The 21,171-nt window shown below is 40.5% G+C and overlaps 2 protein-coding genes across 6 annotated transcripts in view; one reads left to right on the plus strand and one right to left on the minus strand.

The window, feature by feature from the left end:
- Positions 1-18,412, plus strand: part of arsh (arylsulfatase H) — an 80,836-nt gene extending 62,424 nt beyond the window's left edge. For 2 of the 4 annotated variants that reach the window (XM_077728617.1, XM_077728614.1), the window contains 6 exons: positions 914-952; positions 1,818-1,919; positions 9,613-9,679; positions 12,225-12,316; positions 12,445-12,636; positions 12,731-15,076. The gene's annotated coding sequence lies outside the window, so the exon portion shown is untranslated. Of the gene's footprint in view, positions 1-913; positions 953-1,817; positions 1,920-9,612; positions 9,680-12,224; positions 12,317-12,444; positions 12,637-12,730; positions 15,077-18,105 lie in introns of those variants that run through there. The other 2 variants (XM_077728616.1, XM_077728618.1) reach the window with 2 other exon arrangements.
- LOC144204559 (neuroligin-4, X-linked-like) overlaps positions 6,512-21,171 on the minus strand; it is a 32,885-nt gene continuing 18,225 nt past the window's right edge. For both annotated transcript variants that reach the window (XM_077728611.1, XM_077728612.1), the window contains exons 6-10: positions 20,352-20,802; positions 19,614-19,827; positions 17,816-17,940; positions 12,607-13,216; positions 6,512-10,295 (exon numbers count right to left, since the gene is read on the minus strand). In XM_077728611.1, the coding sequence (XP_077584737.1) occupies positions 9,888-10,295; positions 12,607-13,216; positions 17,816-17,940; positions 19,614-19,827; positions 20,352-20,802 (1,808 nt within the window). In that variant the 3' untranslated portion in view covers positions 6,512-9,887. The remainder of the gene's footprint in view (positions 10,296-12,606; positions 13,217-17,815; positions 17,941-19,613; positions 19,828-20,351; positions 20,803-21,171) is intronic.

Consider the following 21,171-nt stretch of genomic DNA (forward strand, 5'->3'; position numbering starts at 1 on the left):
TTGTTGGAATTGGCAGTCATATTATATTATATTATAAATTGGTAAAAATATCACATCAGAGACATAATGTATCTATAAATTTTACGTTAACTATCCGCTAGTCGGCCATGTGCTCTCATACTCCGAAAAAAAGAAATGCTATTACGCAAAGGGACATTATATTTTCATACAATGAGCATACCACACATGATTTACTGCCTAACAAGTTGGTCATCAGCTTGCAAAACAACAATAATAATAAACAAAATAGCAAGACATCCCTACTTGGGTCAAGTGTGGATGTGTGACAATATCACCTGCACTTGAGTCAAACTCAACTGTCGCCTTTTGCGAATCAATTGAATGCCAGTTCAAAGGCGTTAATGGGATTAGCGTGGGGGACACAAAGATGGGGTCTGGAAACGGGCCACGCTTTGCTCCTTTCAACATCTCGCGACGACGTCTTCCAAGCCAGCTGGCAGCTGCTGCTCTACTTGCATTATTTACAGCAATGTCTCACTTATATGCTGCATTTTTATTTGCGTTTTTACACGAGTAGAAGTTACAGGAGGCCTTTTTATTTAATTAGCCCGATTTATCGTTGATGATGGACTGAATAATTCACCTTTTCTGCATCAAAGTCAGCATATTTTTTTGCCATCAATGCAGGTGGCTCCGTTGCCAGCCTTGGCAGGCAAACAAGATTATAGAGTGAGAAAATAGTATCAAACAGACGTGGCAAAGAGTCTTTTTAAGTAACCGTAGCTTTTCTCTTGTTTGTCATTGGGATGTTACTTATTACATTTTTGTCTTTAAGAAGTCATTTGTCATCTAAAATCTTCTATTGGCATTTTTTTACTACTGATATGGCGTTATATGGAAGATGTGTTTTCCGGACTATAAACTGTATTTTTGTTTTGTTTTTGTTTTACAGTTTGGCCACGCGTGCGACTTATACTTCAATGCGACTCAGGTATGTAATTATTTATACATTAAATTATTTCACTAAGCGGTAGAATCACCTGTAATTTATAAAAACAAGTGAGAAGGGCTTACCAAAAGTGTTTTTTTTTAATCAAACAGAATTCCCCCTAAAATGCGACTTATACTCCAGAGCAACATGTTTGTTTTTCTCTTTCATTGTGCATTTTTTGGCTAGTGCGAAATGTTGATTGTATGAACCATCTGTAGATATAAATATTTAATTTCTTCATTCATTTGGAGATTCATTCAGAGCCCATATCCAAAATTTGGTGTCATCGAGTTACATTTAAATAAAAAATAAGAAATCCTCCATCTAATTTTCAATGAACGTATAAACTAGATTGTCATTGGCTTTTTAAAAAGTAATTTAATGAATGTAAAAATGTATCAACGACAACAGATACCATTTTTTTTCTTCTCCAAGCAGATTCCCAATAACAACATCTAAAACTCAAACTGCTCACAAATTGTAAAATATATTTTTATTGATTTTTTTAAACTATTTTGATTTTTCAAAATTGCAGCAGAAATATTTTGTTTTGACACAATCTAACCATCCATCAAGTCCTTTTAACATTAAGTGAACATATCTTTTTCTTTTCTCTTTTATTTTCTTAGTCAAAGCGCTTATTTTGCCATTCACTATTTTACATTACACATCCCGGCCGGGTGGGAGTTAAGTCAAACTTATATAAATAGATTGGAAAAATCAAGATTTGGCTGTTGGAAAAGAAAACAAATAAATAAATATAAGCAAATAAAGTGAAAAGCCAAATGAATAGGATTGTTAAAGAGTGGCGGACTTTGAAATGATAATAACAACGAGATCGGCCCTTTGTTCATTTTAATGGCAGCGTCACTTTTGCAACATGAGGACTTCATCGAAATGGAATGGTGTTTATTCAGCAAACGTGGTGGTTGTTGATATAAAAGTGACCAGGAGCCCTTTCCGCAAGGTGAGTGAAACCAGCTCAATCTTGACACTATTTGAGAGTCGTTGATCAAGTCCTAAACAACAAATGTTTGGATTATTTGTTTATTTTATGAATAAATGTGAAAATGATTGAACATTTTTTTTAATAGAGAACTTTTCAAATGTTCAGATGTAGCTTTCCAGGAAATTATTGCAAGATGTTACAAAACTCTTTTTTCTTTTCAATTCACATACTTTAAAAATATTTAAATGCCAAGTATAGATTATTAAATCAAATTATAGTTTAGCATCAGCATCAACAGCTTTGCTCAACTGCTGAAGTTATGATTCTTGCACTGTAAAGTATTAATTCATAAATATTAATGTTTTTTTCAATTATTAAAAGAAATTTCTTTCTTAAAAAAAGAATGGATTACCATGTTAAAGGAAAAAATCATTAATAGATAAATGAATACAGAATAACAAAAAATAACAGTAAAAACATTCATAAATTAGAAATAAACAGTTTTAATTAATTACTATTCATTTTTCTTGGCAGAATGCAATCTTTTTAAATGGAAAAAATTTGAATGTTCAAATTCATTAACTGCCAGATAATTCAAGTTTTTTTTAATTCCATAGAGATTTTTGCCCAAATTATCAATGTAAAAACAATCCTAAAAAGTCAATAAGTAAATAATAACATGGATGGATGTTAAAACTTACTAATTCATTCATTTGTTTTCCCTTCTGCTCATCCTCACAAGGGTTGTGGTGGTGCTGGAGCTTATCCCAGCTAACAATGAGCTGAATACTGTGAATTATTACCAACAAAGAATGAAAGAAAATAATAAAGATAAACAATTAATAATGGCATGATAGCATTGATGAAAAATAATGGATGTTTTGCTTTTACTTCTTGTCAAAATGCTTATGTTAAGTTGAAGCCAAAAATTGGAAATTAAAATTCATTCACTGCCATTTACAAATATAGACATCCAATTAATTTGTACTGCGAAAGCACCCCTCCCAGTTCAATTGAATTGGACATCAATTGCCATCAATGGCAGCCAATGAGTCAATAATGTCTTTTTCTCTCATAAAATATCTTTCTACTGCTTTTTTACCTTTTTTTTAATCTTTTTTGTTTTAGTGTTACATTTTAGTCATTCAAAGTATTTGCATAACTCTATTACCATTTTAAGAATGTAAAGGAAGAACAAGGCAAGGAAAGAGTTGTTAATGCTTGGCTGGTGCTCAATGGTCTAAGCAATGTCGCATTATCTACATAATTCTTTCTGAAATAGGGCGCCGTTTCGAAAAATGCCCCGAGATTCTTAGCACGAAACGAGTAGACCGAAACGATTACATGAGACTTTTTGAAATGATGGCGTCGAGCAAATAAAGCCTTTTTAAATACTAAAGTGGGTGAGAGACAAAAGCGGCCTTGCTTCAAGACAACTATACAACAATAGAGTAATATCCCAAATGAAAGTGGTTAAATAAGTCTATTCAAGATCAGGTAAATGCTATAAATCATAATATATCATCTTTATCCATTCTATTTACAAGAGTTGAACACATAGCTGGTTAGATGAACGTTCCAGTGGAACATCATGGAGGGCTGATATAGCACAGGGTCTTCCAAAACGGTTGACCCCATTTCGTAGGCTAATCAATCATTTTTGACAGTTTTCGTTGGACGGACCTCAAATTTTCACAGTTTGTGTAAAAACCTTTCACGTTTTTGTGTGCGACGTTTGCCATTTCTATCCTTTGCAGGTTAGGAAATGGCATTCACTTCAGAAGAAAAGGCATCTTCCATGTTTGAGCATGTTCGGACTCAGTCACCGAAGACAGTTCGGCGTATGTTGTTCACAAATTTTGCAAACAAGGCACCAACTACAACACAAATGTCAAGAAAATGGCCGAAATGTGGCTTTTCACACTTGCTCGTCAAACATTCTTCCAAGGACTATGCACGAACCTCCACTGCCGTCTCAAAAGGATTGGACTTCGAAATGGGGTCAAACATTTTGGAACACCCTTCATTTGCGGGCCAAAAAATGCACTGGTGCACAGGTAAAAGTATGCCTTTGCTAAGATTATCGGTGCAATTTTAAACATTGGAGGTCATGTCATAATTGGGCAGATGGCATACTACCCTGAAAATGCCTGAAGTGAAGCAGAATTGAGCCTGGTTAGTACTTGGATAAGTGACCGCCTGGCAATTCCAGGTGCTGTAAGCTCTTATGTTACCAAGGGGAATTGGCTCAAGTGCTCATTTAACCTGTGAGAAGCAGTGGGATCTCTAATTTATTCTTATGGGAGCCCATTGCCAAACTGGTAAGTCATAACCCTCGGAAGTTCACACCTATGGCCGCGTGGGGACTGAGAGACTGCTCCGCCACAAAAAACACTCTCACCCGACAGCTGCTTTTTTGGGGTGATGAGTTCATGCCACTTGGGTGGGTGATACCCCAAATATTTTGCCTATAGACACAGCCACAAAGCACTCAATCACCTTTACTTATATTGGCTTATGTACATTGGTCAGCCAAACGATGTCAAATGTGTACTATACAGGTTCTTTCTTGGCTTTGCTCAAACTACAAGTGCAACACAAAACATTCAATATCCTGTCCTGGTTGGCCTTCTGGCATACTACCCTAGAAAAAACTCTGGAGGTTAAGCAGGGTTGTACAAGCATGGTTACTACTTGGATGGGAGACTGCTTTGGAATACTGGGTGCTGGAAGCTCAGCAGGGTTACTACTTGGATGGGAGACTGCCTTAGAATACTGGGTGCTGGAAGCTCTTATGTTTGTTCACTTAACCTTGTGAGAAGCACTTTGATACACAATATACACAAAGCCCTCACTCACACTTCCTTAGATCTAGATTTGTCGGCGAAACTCACTGACAAAAGTGCACTATACAGGTCAATGCTTGGTTTTGTTCAAATTATAGGTGCAATGCAAAACATCCAATATGTCCTGGTATACCCGACATATTACCCTGAAAAAAACTGGAATATAGCATGATTGTACATGGTTACTACTTGGCTGGGTGTACTGCCAAAAACACTCTGAAGGTTATGCAGGGGTGTGTATGGTTACTACTTGGATGGGAGACTATCTTGGAATACTGGGTGCTGGAAGCTCTTATGGTTGTTCATTTAACCTCATGAGAAACAGTTTGATGCACAATATTCACAAAGCCCTCACTCACACTTACTTAGATAGGCTTATGTAGATAGGTTGGCCAAACTCAATGTCAAAAGTGCACTACGCAAGTCAATGCTTGATTTTGCTCAAATTATAGGTGCAATGCAAAACAGCCAATATATCCTGGTATACCTGACATATTACCCTGAAAAAAACTGAATATTAAGCATGGTTGTACATGGTTACTACTTGGCTGGGTGTACTGCCAAAAACACTCTGAAGGTAATGCAGGGGTGTGCATGGTTACTACTTGGCTGGGAGACTATCTTGGAATACTGGGTGCTGGAAGCTCTTATGATTGCTCATTTAACCTCATGAGAAGCAGTTTGATGCACAATATTCACAAAGCCCTCACTCACACTTACTTAGATAGGCTTAGGTAGATAGGTTGGCCAAACGCAATGTCAGATTTGCACTACACTGTTAAATGCTTGGTTTTGCTCAAATGATAGATGCTATGCAAAACATCCAATATCATGTTCTGGTTGGCCTTCTGGCATACTACCCTGAAAAAACTCTGGAGGTTATGCAAAGCCCTCATTCACCTTTACTTATATATATTTGTGTGTCAAACTTCATGAAAAATATTACATTTTACTCTTGCTAAAACTATAAATACAACTCAAAACGTCTAATATCATATACTGGTTGGTAAAATTATGTCAAGACAATTGGTCCATGCCTGCCAGAAGCAGGTGGGACACCAAGATTTTTGCTTTCAGGTAGTGACTGGAGTTTGAACCCAGGACCCTGGATCTCAGAGACTAATGCTCTAACCACTCAGCCAGCAGAGACCACAAATGTCAGTTAAAAAAAAAAAAAATGTCATGGGTTTTGAGCCCAAAACCCATGACAATTTTTTTTTTTTTTTAATGAAATTGTTATGTCCTCTGCTGGCTGAGTGGTTAGAGCATTGGGCTCTGGGTGTCTGAAACCCAGAGTCCTGGGTTCAAATCCCGGTCAGGACTTGGAAAATAAATCTTGGTGTGCCTCCATCTGGTGGGAGGGGCTAAGACACTTGGTCCCCTCCCACCAGGGGTGGGAGGTGACACCAAGACACTTGGTCCCCACCCACCAGAGGTGGGAGTTGACACCAAGACACTCCCGCCCGCCAAAGGCGGATGAGACCAACACTTATACTTATACCAAAACACTTATACCACTTTTTAGCAAAAGGTTATTGGGTCCCCTCCCGCCTTCGGCGGGAGGGGACATTAAGACACTTGGTCCCCTCCCGCCTTCGGCGGGAGGGGACCTAACTGTCTTGGCCCACCCACAACACCCTTGGTCCACCCACAACACCCTTGGTCCACCCCCGCCTTCGGCGGGGGTGGACCGACGGTCTTGGCCCACCCACAACACCCTTGGTCCACCCCCGCCTTCGGCGGGGGTGGACCGATGGTCTTGTCCCACCCGCAACACCTTTGCCCCCCTCCCCCGCCGAAGGCCGAGGCAAGACACTTGGTCCCCTCCCGCCTTCGGCGGGAGGGAACCAAGATTTTTGTTTCCAGGCAGCGACCGGGAAGCGAACCCACGACCCTGGATGTCAGAGGCTGATGCTCTAACCACTCTGCTGGCGGAGCCCCCAATAATTCTATTAAAAAAAAAAAAATTTGACATCGGTTTTGGGCACAAAAAAAAATAAACAAATGGTATACTGAGCCAGGATTTGAACCCAGGACCTGATATTTCAGAAGCCAACGCTCTAACCACTCGGCCACCAGAGCCGCTATAGTATTACCTACAAAAAACTAAAACTTTACATAACTTTACCAAACAGGACATATTAGATGTTATGAGAAGCATCTACAGTTTTAGCAAGAGGAAACTTGACGCACAAATACTTATAAGTAAAGGTGAGTGTGGACTTAGTGTTTATTGTGGATCAATCTGCTTCTCAAGATTAAGTGAGCAAATACAAGAGCTTCCAGCAACTGGTATGCCAAGGTAGTCTCCCATCCAAGAAGTAACCATGCACAACCCTGCTTTTCCTCAAGTGTTTTTTCAGGGTGGTATACCAGAAGGCCATCCAGGACATGAGTTCTGAATTTGGCGTAACACCTATAATTTTAGCATTACCCAGCATTTACCTGTGAATTTGGCCAACCAATCTAAGTAATGGTGAGTGAGGGTTTTGTGTTATTGTGGACCAAACTGCTTCTCACAAGGGTAAGTGTGCAAACATTTCAGATTCCTGCACCCAGTATATCAAGGCAGTCATCTTTTATTTGCGCAAAAAACTACCTTTAACCTGTGTAGTGTTCATTTGACATTGAGTATGGCTAAAAAATCTACATAAGCCAATCAAGGTAAAGGAAGGGCTTTGTGTTTATTGTGGATCAAACTGCTTCTCACGAGGTTAAGTGAGCAGATATAGTTGCAACTAGCACCCAGTATTCCAAAGCAATCTACCATCCAAATAGTAACCATATACATAACTCTTCTTAACCTCCAGAGGTTTTTCATGCCAGAAGACCAACCAAGACATGGTATCCAATGTTTTGCATTATACTTATAATTTGACCAAACCTATTATTGACCTGTGAAATGTACATTTGACATTTGGTTTGGCCAACCAATATACATAAGCCAATCTAAGTAAAGGTGAGTGAGGTGTTTGTGTGTATAGTTAATCAAACTACTTCTCCCGAGGCAAACATAAGAGGATCCAGCACCCAGTATTCAAGACAGTTTCCCATCCAAGTAGTAACCATGCACAACCTTGTTTAAATTCCAGGTTTTTCAGAGCATCCATAGTTTAAGCAAGAGCAAACTGAGAATTTTAATGAGGTTTGCCACACAAATAAATATAAGTAAAGGTGAGTGAGAGCTTTGAGTATATTGTGGATCAAACTGCTTCTCACAAGATAATGTGAGTAAATATTCGTGCTACCAGTACCCGGTTAAAAGGGAGTCTTCCATCCATGTAGTAACCATGCACAACCTAACTTAGACTCCAGTCTTTTTTCAGGGCAGTATGCCAAACAGTCAACCAGGACCTGATATTGGTTGCTTTACATTGCATCTATAATTTAAGCATAATCAAGCTTTGACCAGTGTAGTGTACATTTGACATCAAGTTTGTCCTACCAAACTACATAAGCCAGTCTAAGTAAGTGTGAATGCTTTGTGTATATTGTGGATCAAACTGCTTCTCATGAGGTTAAATGAGCAACCATAAGAGCTTCCAGCACCCAGTATTCCAAAGCAGACTCCCATCCAAGTAGTAACCATGCACAACCTTGCTTTACCTCCATTTTTTCAGTATTGTATAACAGAAGGCCAACCAGGACATTTTAGACGTTTTGCATAACACCTGTAATTTGAGCAAAACCGAGCATTGGCATGTGTAGTGCACATTTGACATTTAGTTTAGGCACCCAATCTACATAAACCAATCTATGTAATTGTGAGGGTGTTGTGTATATTGTGGATCAAACTGGTTCTCACAAGGATAAGTGAGCAAACATTTTAGCTTCCAACACCCAGTATTCCAAGGCATTTTCCCATCCAAGTAGTAACCATGCACAACCTTGCTTAACCTTCATTTTTTTCAAGGTAGTATGCCAGAAGGCCATCCACAGGTTATTAGATGTTTTGTGTAACACCCATAATTTGAGCAAAGCTAAGCATTGACCAGTGTAGTGCACATTTGACATTGAGTTTGGCCAAGTAAACTACATAAGCCAATCTAAGTAAGTGTAAGTGAGGGTTTTGTGTATATTGTGGATCAAACTGCTTCTCACAAGGATAAGTGAACAAACATCTGAACTTTCATCACCAAAGTCCAAGGCAGTTTCCCATCCAAGTAGTAACCATGCACAACCTTGCTTAACCTCCATTTTTGTCAGGGTAATATGCCAGAAAGCCAACCAGGACATGATATTGGATGTTTTGCATTGCATCTATAATTTGAGCAAAAACATGTGTTTCCAGCACCCAGTATTTCAAGGCAGTCTCCCATCCAAGTAGAAATCATGCTTGTACAACTACATTGTCCTCGGAAGGGTGTTTGAAGAGCAAGTGTGTTGTAGTTTGTGCCTTTTTTGCAAAACCTGTGAAGAAAGCCCGCCAAATTGTCTACGGTGAGTCTGAGCATTCTCAACCACACAAAATGCCTTCACCTTTGAAGTGAATGGAATTTCTTAACCTGCAAAGCTAGAAATGACAAACGTTACACACAAAAACGGAAACTTTTCCACGCAAACTGAAAATTTGAGGTCAATCCAACAAAAAATTTCAAAATGGTTACCCTTTGAACTGGGCTCAAACATTTTTGAACATCCTGTATATCCATCCCAAATCACCCATCACCATCTCTGCTTTTTCCTTGAGCTAAGGTTATCTTCTTTAAAATTTCCATTCCTTCTCCCACTGCCCGATGTTCTCCTCAACTTTCATCTCTTTTTGTCCAAAAAAAAAAGCAAAAGAGAATGCTACATTCACATTTCACAGGTTGTTCAGGTGGACAGCCGTAGTCTGACTTTTTCATTACTGTTCCTCAACTCAGAAAATCCTTCAAACCAAGATGGAAAAATAGAAGTTCTTCTGCATCATACCCATTGCGTCGTTTACAGGTTAGCCCACCTTGACTTTTTCTCAACCCACAAAGCACTTTTTTTAAAACCTTTCTTTTCCCTTTTGAAACAATCCTGCAGGGTAATTATTAGAGGTATTTGTGTCCTATCATTGTTTAGTGTTGATGTGCGTGTGTGTGTGTGTGTATGTGTACGTGTGTAAGCATGTTGTAATCATGTCCTGCCGGGGGCACGATTCTTGCCACGGTTATACTCGCGTGGTGGAGTGTGTGTGTGTGGAAATGTGTGTATGCGGCAAGTGTGTGTTGCTATAGGGGCTGTGGTGCGTATATCCCTGGTGAGGGTGGCCCATCCGCATCCCAACCACGGAAGCGGGCGTCATGGGGGTCATGGGCGTGGCGGGGGTGACCGGGTGCGAGCCCGGTGTGACCGGGAGCGAGCTGGGGCTGAGCGAGGTCATGAGGGGGACGTCGTCGGGAGATCGGCGGAGGGTGAGGGTGTAGTCGGGCGGGCAGGTCAGGCGGACGGTGTCCAGGGTGCTGTAGATGTCCTGCGTGTCCAAGCCGTCCAGTGCGTCCAGCGTGTCCAAAGTGTGATGGTGGTGTGCGTTGTTTCTCTCGTCTGCTGATGCCGCGTCAGATTCCAGCTGCTTCACCTGCAACGATCGAAGCGAGGGTTCATCAGCAAAAGGCTTCAGACTAAATAATTTCAGATATCGTGATCGCAATCTGTTTTGTGACACGAGTCGGATCAAATCCGTCACCACCACCCGGTGAATTGAACAAAAATACCTGGAATATGTGAGGCTCAGATCTGGATCGACATGCAAAACACCAAGTAATTTATATCTTTAGTTAAAAGCAATGTGTTTTTTCTTATTGAATCTACATTTAAATAATCAAAAATGGCAACATTTTCCTTTGACATTTTTGCTGCTCATTACTCACCAAAGACATCACTTCAATTAGTCAAAAGAAAAGATTCTTGTAAAGAATATAGAATGATGTGGTGTCGTAAAAAAAAACAGCAAATCCATTTCAAATTTTAAATGCCTTGCTCGCCTATCACTGTCAATGGCAGTGATCGAGTTGCAGCAATGAAACATACAGTAGACGCTAATTACCATGAATATCAAGCTAGTGGCTGCAAAGATTCCTTTCATCCCCCAATTTGTTGGATCCCACTTCTCATAAATAAGTACTCACAAGCAGTCAGCAGAGTCCTGCTTTATGACAACTTGGTCACATGCTAACACGCATACAGTCATCCAAAATGACATTTTACTCTAAATTCCAGCTCCTATTTCACGCCCTCATTAACGTGGCGGCTAAAAACAGTTGCCCGCCAACCACCATAGGTGAATAAATAAAAAAACTTTCCCACATTTGCCACTGTAGAATATGCAAACCTATATATAATTATACCTGTATAATGACAATAAAAGCATTCAATTCAATGTAGTACTTCGTGACAGCAGACAAACACAACAAACAGTTCACAGCTAACTTGAAATGAAAACCAAGCAAAGGCACCTGGACACAACTCGCACATGCGCATGTGCCCAAACACACACACACACACACACACACACACACACGCACATTTATTCTCGCTCCAAGGGCAAGCCATGTTTCGCAGATGTGCTCCAATGGCAGCTGATCCACTTGCAAAGAAGGACCGCAAAAACACTCCAGCATTAAACCCACTCATGGCAAGTTTGATCGTTCTCAAGGGATCATGTGAAAAAAAGAATTACATGAAAATGATGCTATTTAGTGACCACGTGCACAAAAAACACAATTGTATGGGGCCTGTCCAAATGAGATGCAAAACGTCTTCTAACGCATCCAGAATAGTGCAGTTCCTATCGATTTGATGGCTTGGGAATAAAGAGAGTTGGATTAATGAGAATATTTGCAGATACACATGGAGTTGGCAGGTGCCCAAGCTTATTTTTATAAGATTTGGAGAACACAAACTACTCTAGGAATTGCTTTGGTATTTATGAAGTCTTGTACCTAGATTTTTAATAGTTGGTCTCCAGATTTTTTGAGGGCCTTGCCTTTGGTCTCAGTTTCAATCTCGCTTCGGTCTCTGCCTGGTAATCAATTTTAAAACTTCTTTTTTTTTTGGTCTTGGTCTCATCTCAGGCGCAACTTTTTTTATGGACCGTTTTAAATTGGCTCAATCTAAAGCTCTTTCCTGACATGCTCTGAATTCGGGTAATATTCCGTTATTTACCCGTTGGCGCTCATGTGTGAGCGCAATGTGCCGGCTCAGGTGATTCAGAGATGAGCCGGAACTTTATAGGCTCGCGACCCAGTCGGAAGTTCGGTGCATTAGCGGGGCGCGTAACGTCATGTCTCAATGCTTTAGGTAATGTTCCGCTTTCGGGGTTAGATGACGCAGCTATCACGTGACTACGCTACATTTCCTAATTTTCTTCGCCAAAAGATGGAAATTTGACATTTGGCAAGTAGTAAAAATAGAACGTAATCATTGTACAGCTATCAAACTAGATCCGAAAACTTTGCTGATTTTAGGGCTTAGGAAGAGACTGTTCAACAACATGTTCTTGTTTCAGTCTCTACTGCATATCTGAATACGGTCAAGTTCCGGTTCACATCTCGATGTCTGAGGGCCACGATCCAGGTCGATTGCGGGTCACTTTAGATGGTAATCCCCCGTTAGATCTATAAATTATCCCACCTTTGAACAAGGTAGCTCGAGTTTTGCCTTGACCAAGATTATCCAAAACAATGCCACTTTGTATTTAATTTACTTCTTCATTGGCTTCCTGCCAGCTCTCATTATGTCGCCCGTGGCAACCATGACGTCAACGTCTGGGGCATCTTCACTATCGTCAAAGAATGATGGCGAAAAAGCGAGCCAATATCAAGGTCAAACCGTCGTAATGAACACAAACGCAAAGTTGTCACGTGGTGTTAAAAAAAGGGCTGACTCACCTGTAACGACATGAGTCCTTCACCCTGAAGGTGAGCGGCTACATCCGCGGCTGTGATATCTCGCCGCGGCGGAGGGAGCGGACGAGGCCGCCGGTGCTCTAGCCGCCTCTTGTCCTTCTTGTAGAGCAGAGCGGCAAACGCCAAGATGTTCAGAAACAGCAGCGAGGCTCCCACCGCGATGGTCACCGAGAGTTCCGTCGAATAGTCCTCGTTGGGGACGTGGACTCCGTTTTCCCCTGCGCCCTGTCCCAGGGCCGACTCCGGAGGCTGTGGCGTGCCTCCCTGAGAAGCCGGGTGGCGGGTGCTACTGGGAGGCCAACCCTTGGAGATGCGTTTGGTGTACGAGAACGGCGTATCATCCTGCGGGGACGGGCTATGCGTAATGGACGACACAGACTGGAGGAGCTCATTGACGTGATGCAAGTGTGGCACTAGCTGGAGCCAGAAGGAGATCTTGGTGGCTCGATAGTGGTCTCGGACGCGAGGCTTCAGGCCGATGTGGAGGTAGAGTTGTTCTTTTGGGGTGTACTTGGACCAGGCAACCTCCTCAAAGCGGTTGGGTTTGGTGTGGATGAACTTGGTGTCCTGAGGAACAGGCTGGTTGGGGTCCCTGAAAAGAGAGACATTCAGATTTGAGGGCACTGGTTTAACTTAAAGGCTGCCATTGACCATGCTAGACTATTTTTCACTGATAGCAAATGAACACGTGAAATATGAGCATTCACTTTGTTTATTTTTTTTTAAATACATGGGCTACCCTAAACTAAGGTTTCAGAAATAAATCAAGAATATTCATATTTGCAATACAAATCTGGTTAATTATACTACAAAAATGTTTACTTTGTAATTGTTTTCAACTATGTTTACTACAAGTACGTGTTCTTATACTACAAATGCGTATGTCTACTCGTACTACAAGCACCTGTACTTGCACTAAAGCTACCAATGCATGGTCTCCAGAAATTGCTTTTTTTTCCTCCCCAGCCAACATTGATATAATGACGCAGCATGATACATCAAGCCTTTATCTTGCAGCCCAAAGGGAAGGGAATGTTTAATGTATGAATGTAATTTAGCTTATTATCAACTTCAGTGTGTTACTGGGGGCTACAACCCTATACTGCTTTATTTTCTCTTTTTATTTCATTTTAATTTATTTTTAAATTAATAGTATTCTGAGTTTTGCAAGATTTCATTTTTGGCAAAGGTATGACCTCAAATTAATTCAAATCAATTCATCATCCAGATAAAAAATGACACATTGCAGCCTACGTAATCCAAAATGCGATGTGCATCTCTCTTTATTTACTTATGTATCTATTTTTTTAATGGGGCATGGATGTTGAAATGACCAAAAATAGTCACTTGTCCTACAAGCAACAATTTGGTAAATGGGTTTTGTTGCCATCAAGACAAAGCAGCTATGATACTCCAACCCAACACATTGGGGAAAAGACCTTCCGGAATGTTTCAAAAAGGTCATTCATCCAAATATCTATGCCAAGTAACGTCTTAACCAGTCATCCTGTAACACTTGAAAAGCGACGCCAACAATGACTCCTGCAAAGCGTAGAGACGTTGGCAAGCTGGTCGGACAAGACGTCCCGTGTAATTACATGACAAACGGCTGCATTGGCTCTGCTTGCTTGACTTTGAAAAAGCTTCAAAGAGTGTCATTCTGCCGCTGTCCTTTAATATTGCAGCTTTTCACTAAGGACAGATGACATTATCAAACAGCTCAATATTGCTTTTCCACGCACGCTTGCGCTCAATAGGAACATTTCCAGGTAAAGGAGTCTGGAAAATGCCAGTTCTGTTAAAGGTCTTCAGTTAACATCGACAGAGAACTGCATATTTAAAATTGAAAAAGTGTTTGTAATTTCTCATTAGATTAATGATTGAAAGAAAGACAAAGACCTCGGGGTTGACAGACTATTTACAGTCTTAAAACAGCCATTCTAAACCGACACGCAATCATCCACATTACCGTGCAGCTTCAATACAAGGACAATCGCCAGGCAAATATTCATTTAAGTGTTTTCACGTTGGGAAATGTCAAGGGAACCGCCTAAGACTTTTACTGGAGTAGCACACACGCATCCCCTTCGGACTTTCTCTCAACAATTACAATCAATAACGTGACCATACGTCTTTTCAGTCAATGACAAAGTTAACAAGACAATCGTTGTGGTCCAAAACATGTTTTCTGCAAATGTGTGATTCTACAAGCACACCATCAATTTTTATCTTGTTTGTATTCTTGAACTCTTCATAGCATTTCAGATTTAACCCACTTCAACTTCAATGTGAATATTGATGTCCCTCCAGGCGGCGGTTTGTGACAGAGTACCAACAAATTCTTATTGCATCCGCTAATATACCCATGCATATGCACGCATAAAAGCCAAAATTGCAATTTTTTTTCTCATCCGACCCCATGACCAAATTTCATCTCAAATAAAACAGAGTACTTCAATCCAAATGACTTTTTTAAGTTGGCTTTGATTGAATGTGACTTCCTAACGTTGTTATAAGTATAATCAGAATCAGACTTTTAAAACAAGTTAACTTCAGATTGTTTTTTTAATGTCTACATGCAAAAAAAAAGATTCTATATACTACAATATTCTATTTATTACTAGTAGCCCCTTCTCATTCACTGCCATTGACGGCAATAGATATCCAATCCAATGTATATCGCAGTCAAAGGTAGCCAATATATCATTACCTTAAATATATACATTTACTTTTAAAAAGTGACTTTTTTTTGCGTCACGTCCTCTTTTAATTAAATGACAATAGAAGAATTTCAAGTTAGCCTTTGCACCCCCCTTAGACTTTTCTGAAAGCAGCCAACTGAGACAAAAGTTTTGGATACCCGTGTTTTCCGCCATTTTCTTCTAATTCAGGATTTTCCGACTCATCTAAAGCAATGCCATGATTTAGCTAAAGGCCCCCCTTTGTAAGTGTGCAAGGGGTCTCAATGGACAAAGCCTCCATTGGATTAATTAGCGGGAACAACTCAGTCAGATCGCTGAAATCGGATTCGACCTCAACAATTGCTCGTGTCGGAACAAAGTGATTAAAAAGTCGTTTTTAACGTTTGCATGGGAAATATTTGTCCATTTGCCTCAAACTTCAACTTTCTCTTAGAGTTTATTACATTGAAGTCCTTTTCAGGGACCGGCAGATCGTTTTCTATTCCAAAGCATCGCTTCAGCTTTTATCAGTCAAATCTTTCCGTGTTTTGAAGGCGTGGCGGATTCCCTCAGTGGCGGCCCAAAACAAAGCCTGCAGCTGCTTTCGTGACAGCGGATTTAAATCACTTTATGCTTTTCAAGTCGTTTGTTTCTTTTCCGGATGACATTAAGTGCGGGTTTATGAGGCCCGATAAGCGAAAGGTAGCATATTTTGCTGCTGCTCATTACGCTAGTGCAATTTTCCCTTAAAAGCTTACTGAAAAAAATGCAAAATGCCATTGCAGAGTACGTAACCATTATTATTGTGGTGGTTTGGGGATGGGGGGGGGGATAACATTTTCTATATTTATTAGTCCGCCATGTGCAGTTCTATTTAACAAATCATATTCCATTGGCTGACTGTACCAGGCGTCCAATCCAGTTGAACTGGGAGAGGCTAGCAAAAAAGTTTTTAATTTAGTTAATAAGGCTTGTGAAGAAAATTAGATTGTGCTTTTTTTTAATTGAAATTAGTTTTGCTTCAGTTATCTTTATTATAGATGTATATTCTATTTCTTAATTTCCCCTTTTTAAAATCAAGAATTGCAATTTTTAATCAAATGTTAGTGTTTTTTGTCATTTCGTAAAGTCTATATATATCAAAATATTTTCTGTTTTACACTTTAATATTTAATAGAATTTAAAAAATATTTAGTTTCCTTTTGAAATGAAAAACAAATGATTAAAATACATTTTCCTTTACTAAGAAAAAAAACGTTATTGCATTAGTTGATGATTTTTATGGTTTACTTCCAAATCTTCCCTCACACTGGTTGCACTGTTTGTGAGTGGCCCGGTTCTAAACTGGGAAGTGTCATTTCATTCGGGTTGCTTAGCTTGTTGCAGAATAATTTGATCGTAATAACAGAGACTGAATGTTCGCCTGTGCAATGGACGTTGCACATTTGTACATTGTGGCCTTGCGTGGGCCGATCCGTGCCGCATGAAAAAGCACCTGCAATATCAACACAGAACATTTGTTTTCATGTGAGGAGGTGTTTGGCTTTACGAGCAAAGGCGCTCATTCCTCGCAGGGAAAAAAATGCTCTTTTACTGCCCACACAAGCATGATGCAAAATATTTCCTGTTTCTGCCAAGGTTAGTGTTCTTGATGAAAAGTCAGTTAACTGAAATATATTTAAAAAAACGGATCATTAACTGAAAGTACAATGTGTAAATCTTTTAAAATTGATCTAACATCTATCTTCATTTTCCTGCGAATCCAAATGGGTTGGAAATTTATTATTGTCATCAACACTGAAATAACTCATTTTTTGTTATAACAAATTGCAATTTTGAACCCTGAGAGAGACTCAATTTAATTATAGTTTCATGATTTCCCTTCTCTTTTTCAGTGAACAAAATGTCATTATGGAATAATAAAAACCCATTTGTGGAGGAACAAAGTCATACAAGAAAGAGGATCCGTTATCTAGGAAATTGAATTGTTAAAGACTAACAAAGAAGACCCATTTCCAAAGCACAAAAACTAAATAGGCAAACATTTCCTTCTCGTATTGCCAACATACATCGCTTGGTGGGATATCCTGCCATTACAACAACTTAATTTCATTTCACTAACTTATAATTACTCAGACATTCATATATAATGTCACCTTTTTGCAACCCCCATATCATGTAATAATGATTTTTATGGGTGCTGCGATGAAATGGGAAAATGATCTCCAGTAAACTGCCCGTGTGTGGAAATAACACTAGTCTGGCCTAAGGGGGGCTGGCAAAGTTCCGCACTGCAGCTTTAAAAACCCCCAAAACAAATTACAAATGAACGCCTGCGTCTTAAGGGGCTGATATAAATAGATGTGAAGAACGCTGAAGCTGTGTTTTTGTCTTTTGCCTTCCTGCTGTAGTCAGTTTTAAGATATAACATCTCATCTGAGGGAAAATCAATGTACACCCACCCCAACCCTCACTTTTCCCCACGGAAAGGTACCTCTATAAGCACTCACCCCGTCTTGGCAAAGTTGGTCCAGTAGGTCATCACCACAGCGCTTAGCATCACGTCATTCTTGGAGAAGTTGCAGTTAAAGAGATCGGTGGGACCCACCATGGGCACGCCAAACACGTATGGCACCTAGACGCAAAGATGTGGACAGGTTACATGGGTTCTCTTGACAGGAAACCTAAGCTTAAATGACTCCTAGCAAAATGTGATGTCACAGTCTCGGCGGGGGCAGACACGTCTTCATGCTTCAGGGAGCGCAAAGTCATTTCTCTAAACTCATCTCTGCTTTGACAGGTCGCTTCCAATCATTTAGGGGCTGAGAGCTGGTGTGACCGAGCCTCACCGTACAGAGTGCTGCCATATGGAGTGAATTTGAGAGCTTCACTCTTCTACAGCAGGGGTGTCAAACTCATACAAATGTCAGAATGCCTTATCTAAATACAAATACACAACAGATTGAGAGTTTAACGACTATTTCAATTTCGTAACAAATATTTGCAATCTTTCAACAATCTTAAAACTGACGACAATAGGCACTTTTGTCATTTTGGTAAGATATCCACATAATTTGCTTCCACTAGGGCCAATCAAAATCACGTGATAAGAGGATTTCAATTTGCCCCCTGTTCAATGGAGGGAAGAAAAAAAACAGAGATTGAAAGATATTGTACATAGGGTATCGTCATAGCCCCCATACCCACTGCTTTATAAGCCTGGTGGGGCGCCAGGCTAAATTCTTCCCCTCGACCTGTCGCCAGGCTAAAATAGTGCTACAAAAAGACATTGATGGTAATAGGTCGCCAACCCATTTGAACTGGAAGGAATAGTAACAATCACTGGAGTGGCACTGGAACCTAATCCTACTCGATCTCCCAATCGAGTGGGATTCTATCGCCGACGATGGTTGCCCTCAAGTTATGAGTTTTAAAGTGAAAAGTCCTTCTGCAGATTAAGTATGATAAGTGGCACTTCCAGAGCCCTCAATAGTTCTCTGAATCTTTAAAAATCTCTTTAACCGTTAATCTTTTACACATCCTCTGTCTGCAGTCGACAATAAATAAAAAATCCAATCTCCGCGTTGTAGTTTGAGCTCGGATGACAGCGTCCTACTGCTCACGGGAGATTTGCGATTTGCCACTTTTATTATCACTATAATATATAAAATTGTCCAGAAGCGTGATTATTGCCAGAAGTCACAACCGGCACGTGGCATCCCTACTCTGTAGCTAGATTTATTTTGACCAACTACAAGAAGCAGTCAAGCATATTAGCCATGGTTATGCCAACATTAGCGTGTCCACCCGACAAAGGACCGCCCTTTAATGGAGTCGTAAAAGAGCAACGAAACAAAGCGATAGTTTTTTTTAATGACGCAGACGGAGAGAAAGCCTTATAAGGGGGTTGGGCTTTATCGGCGTATTTTCAGGGTGGGCGGGAGAAGATGCTGCCATCGTTCATCTCCATTAGCTGTTAATGTTTGGCCTTTTTAACTATTAGCTGACAGGAAGCATTTGCATTGACGTCTCCGGGAAAAACAAACAAAAAGAACAAATTCTGAAAAATGAATCTGCTGCAAATGAAATTATGAAGTAATGAGCATGTGTTCGGAAAAAAAGAGAATGTTTTCAGTTATGTAGAATCAGAAAGCATTTTTACACATGATAAAAATGTATAAAGTGATTAATTGATAAAAGCCTATTCATTCATTTACTTATTTATTACCTATTTATTTATATCTAAAATGTCTTTCTGTGTCTGTATTCTCACCCTCTTGCTACTGTGACAGTGAAACATTCTCTCACCTCATCGCCATGGGCGGAGTCTGCCCAGGGAGGCGTGGCTTCGCTTTGGCAGTGGTGGTAAAAGGAATAGAAGTAGGTAGGTGAGCCATATTGAGCGTGAAGATCCGCCGTGGCGATGGCCGGAGCCACCCATTGGTGGTCAGTGAACAGGGCCACTAAGGTCTTTCGTCGGGTTTCCGCGTTGTCGCGGTCAGCCCAGTCCGTGTACATGAACCTTTGGATTGAAAGACACATTTATGGTGTTAGCCCATGAAGTAATTGCAAAAGCTCCAGTGGAAGAAAACCAGTTGGAGGAAACAAGCAATAAAGCACCATTGCATTTCTTCATTTTCCTACAGTTGCTTGGCAACAGGATTGTAACAAACTACCATTCACAATTGGTCAATGTCCACTTCTCATTTAGGATTTTTTATGAAAACCCAAGAAATAAGAATACATTAAAGTAACTTGAACTATCACTGAAGCTTGCTTAAACTAAAACTGCCAACGAACAATTACTAGTCATTTGAAAGCATGTCATTGTACATTACGATAGCATTATTGATCAAAGATTAGAAGTATATTGCAAAAAGAAGTATAGACAATATCCTTTAAAACCGTCTATAGCATTTTGAAGCATCACCAAATTGGTGACTTACACCAATGGCGTTTAGCAAAATTTGAGCGTTAAATTTGACATTTGCCGCCAAAATCCACCTTAAAATCACAATCTCTATATCAGAATATAATCCAGTTTACCTTATGCTCTCCCTAAGCGTGTCCCGTCCTTCCGGGTATCCATAAAGACTATCCACAAAGTCCGACACGGCAAAGTCAAAGTCTTCGGCCGTGACGCCATCTTCAGAATCCACTATGCCCTCCACAAACTTGACTCCCTCGCCTTGATTGACCCCCAGCATGACGTCGTAGTTGAGAAACTCCCCCTGCTCCATCAAGATCTGCGGGTCGTCCGGTATGACGTCCCCATCGATGACCGGGGCGAAAGCCGTGTGGTACTTGGCCGGCGTGACGTGCTGCTCTACCAGCTCCCGGTAGCTGCGGCCCTGAAGGCAGGCCACCAGTTGGGTACTGTCGTCGATGCCGCAGCCCACCCGCTCTCCCAGCTGTCGCGCGTACTTGCTGGGCTGGTAGTTGACGGCCCAGCTGGCTAAAGCGCTGCCACTCTGGATGATGGCTCTGTGGAACAAATCTGGGGCAGACGGAAAGGCAGATTAGCACCGAGTTATGAGGAGGAATGACTATGTTCATCATTGTAGTTGGAAAGATCTCATCCAAAAACACAATCCTAGTGTAACCCGTCAGGAAACACCTGCAAAAACACAACCGCTATCGGCTAGAAACCTCCAGTGCGTTTTTGTTCCACAAATTGAAAGTAATTGAGTTCAACTCTAAATTGAAATGCTAACCTTTGTTCATAGTGATAAATTACTGTTGCAGAGCTATTTTACAGCATCACGTTGAACGGAAAGAATCTTGTACGGTGTATAAATTGAAAAAAACTGAAGTGTAACAGTCAAGATGTAAATAAAAGCAAGGATTTTCAAAAACTGTCTTAAAA

The sequence above is a fragment of the Stigmatopora nigra genome, chromosome 11 (assembly GCF_051989575.1).
Source record: "Stigmatopora nigra isolate UIUO_SnigA chromosome 11, RoL_Snig_1.1, whole genome shotgun sequence".
NCBI lineage: Eukaryota > Metazoa > Chordata > Actinopteri > Syngnathiformes > Syngnathidae > Stigmatopora > Stigmatopora nigra.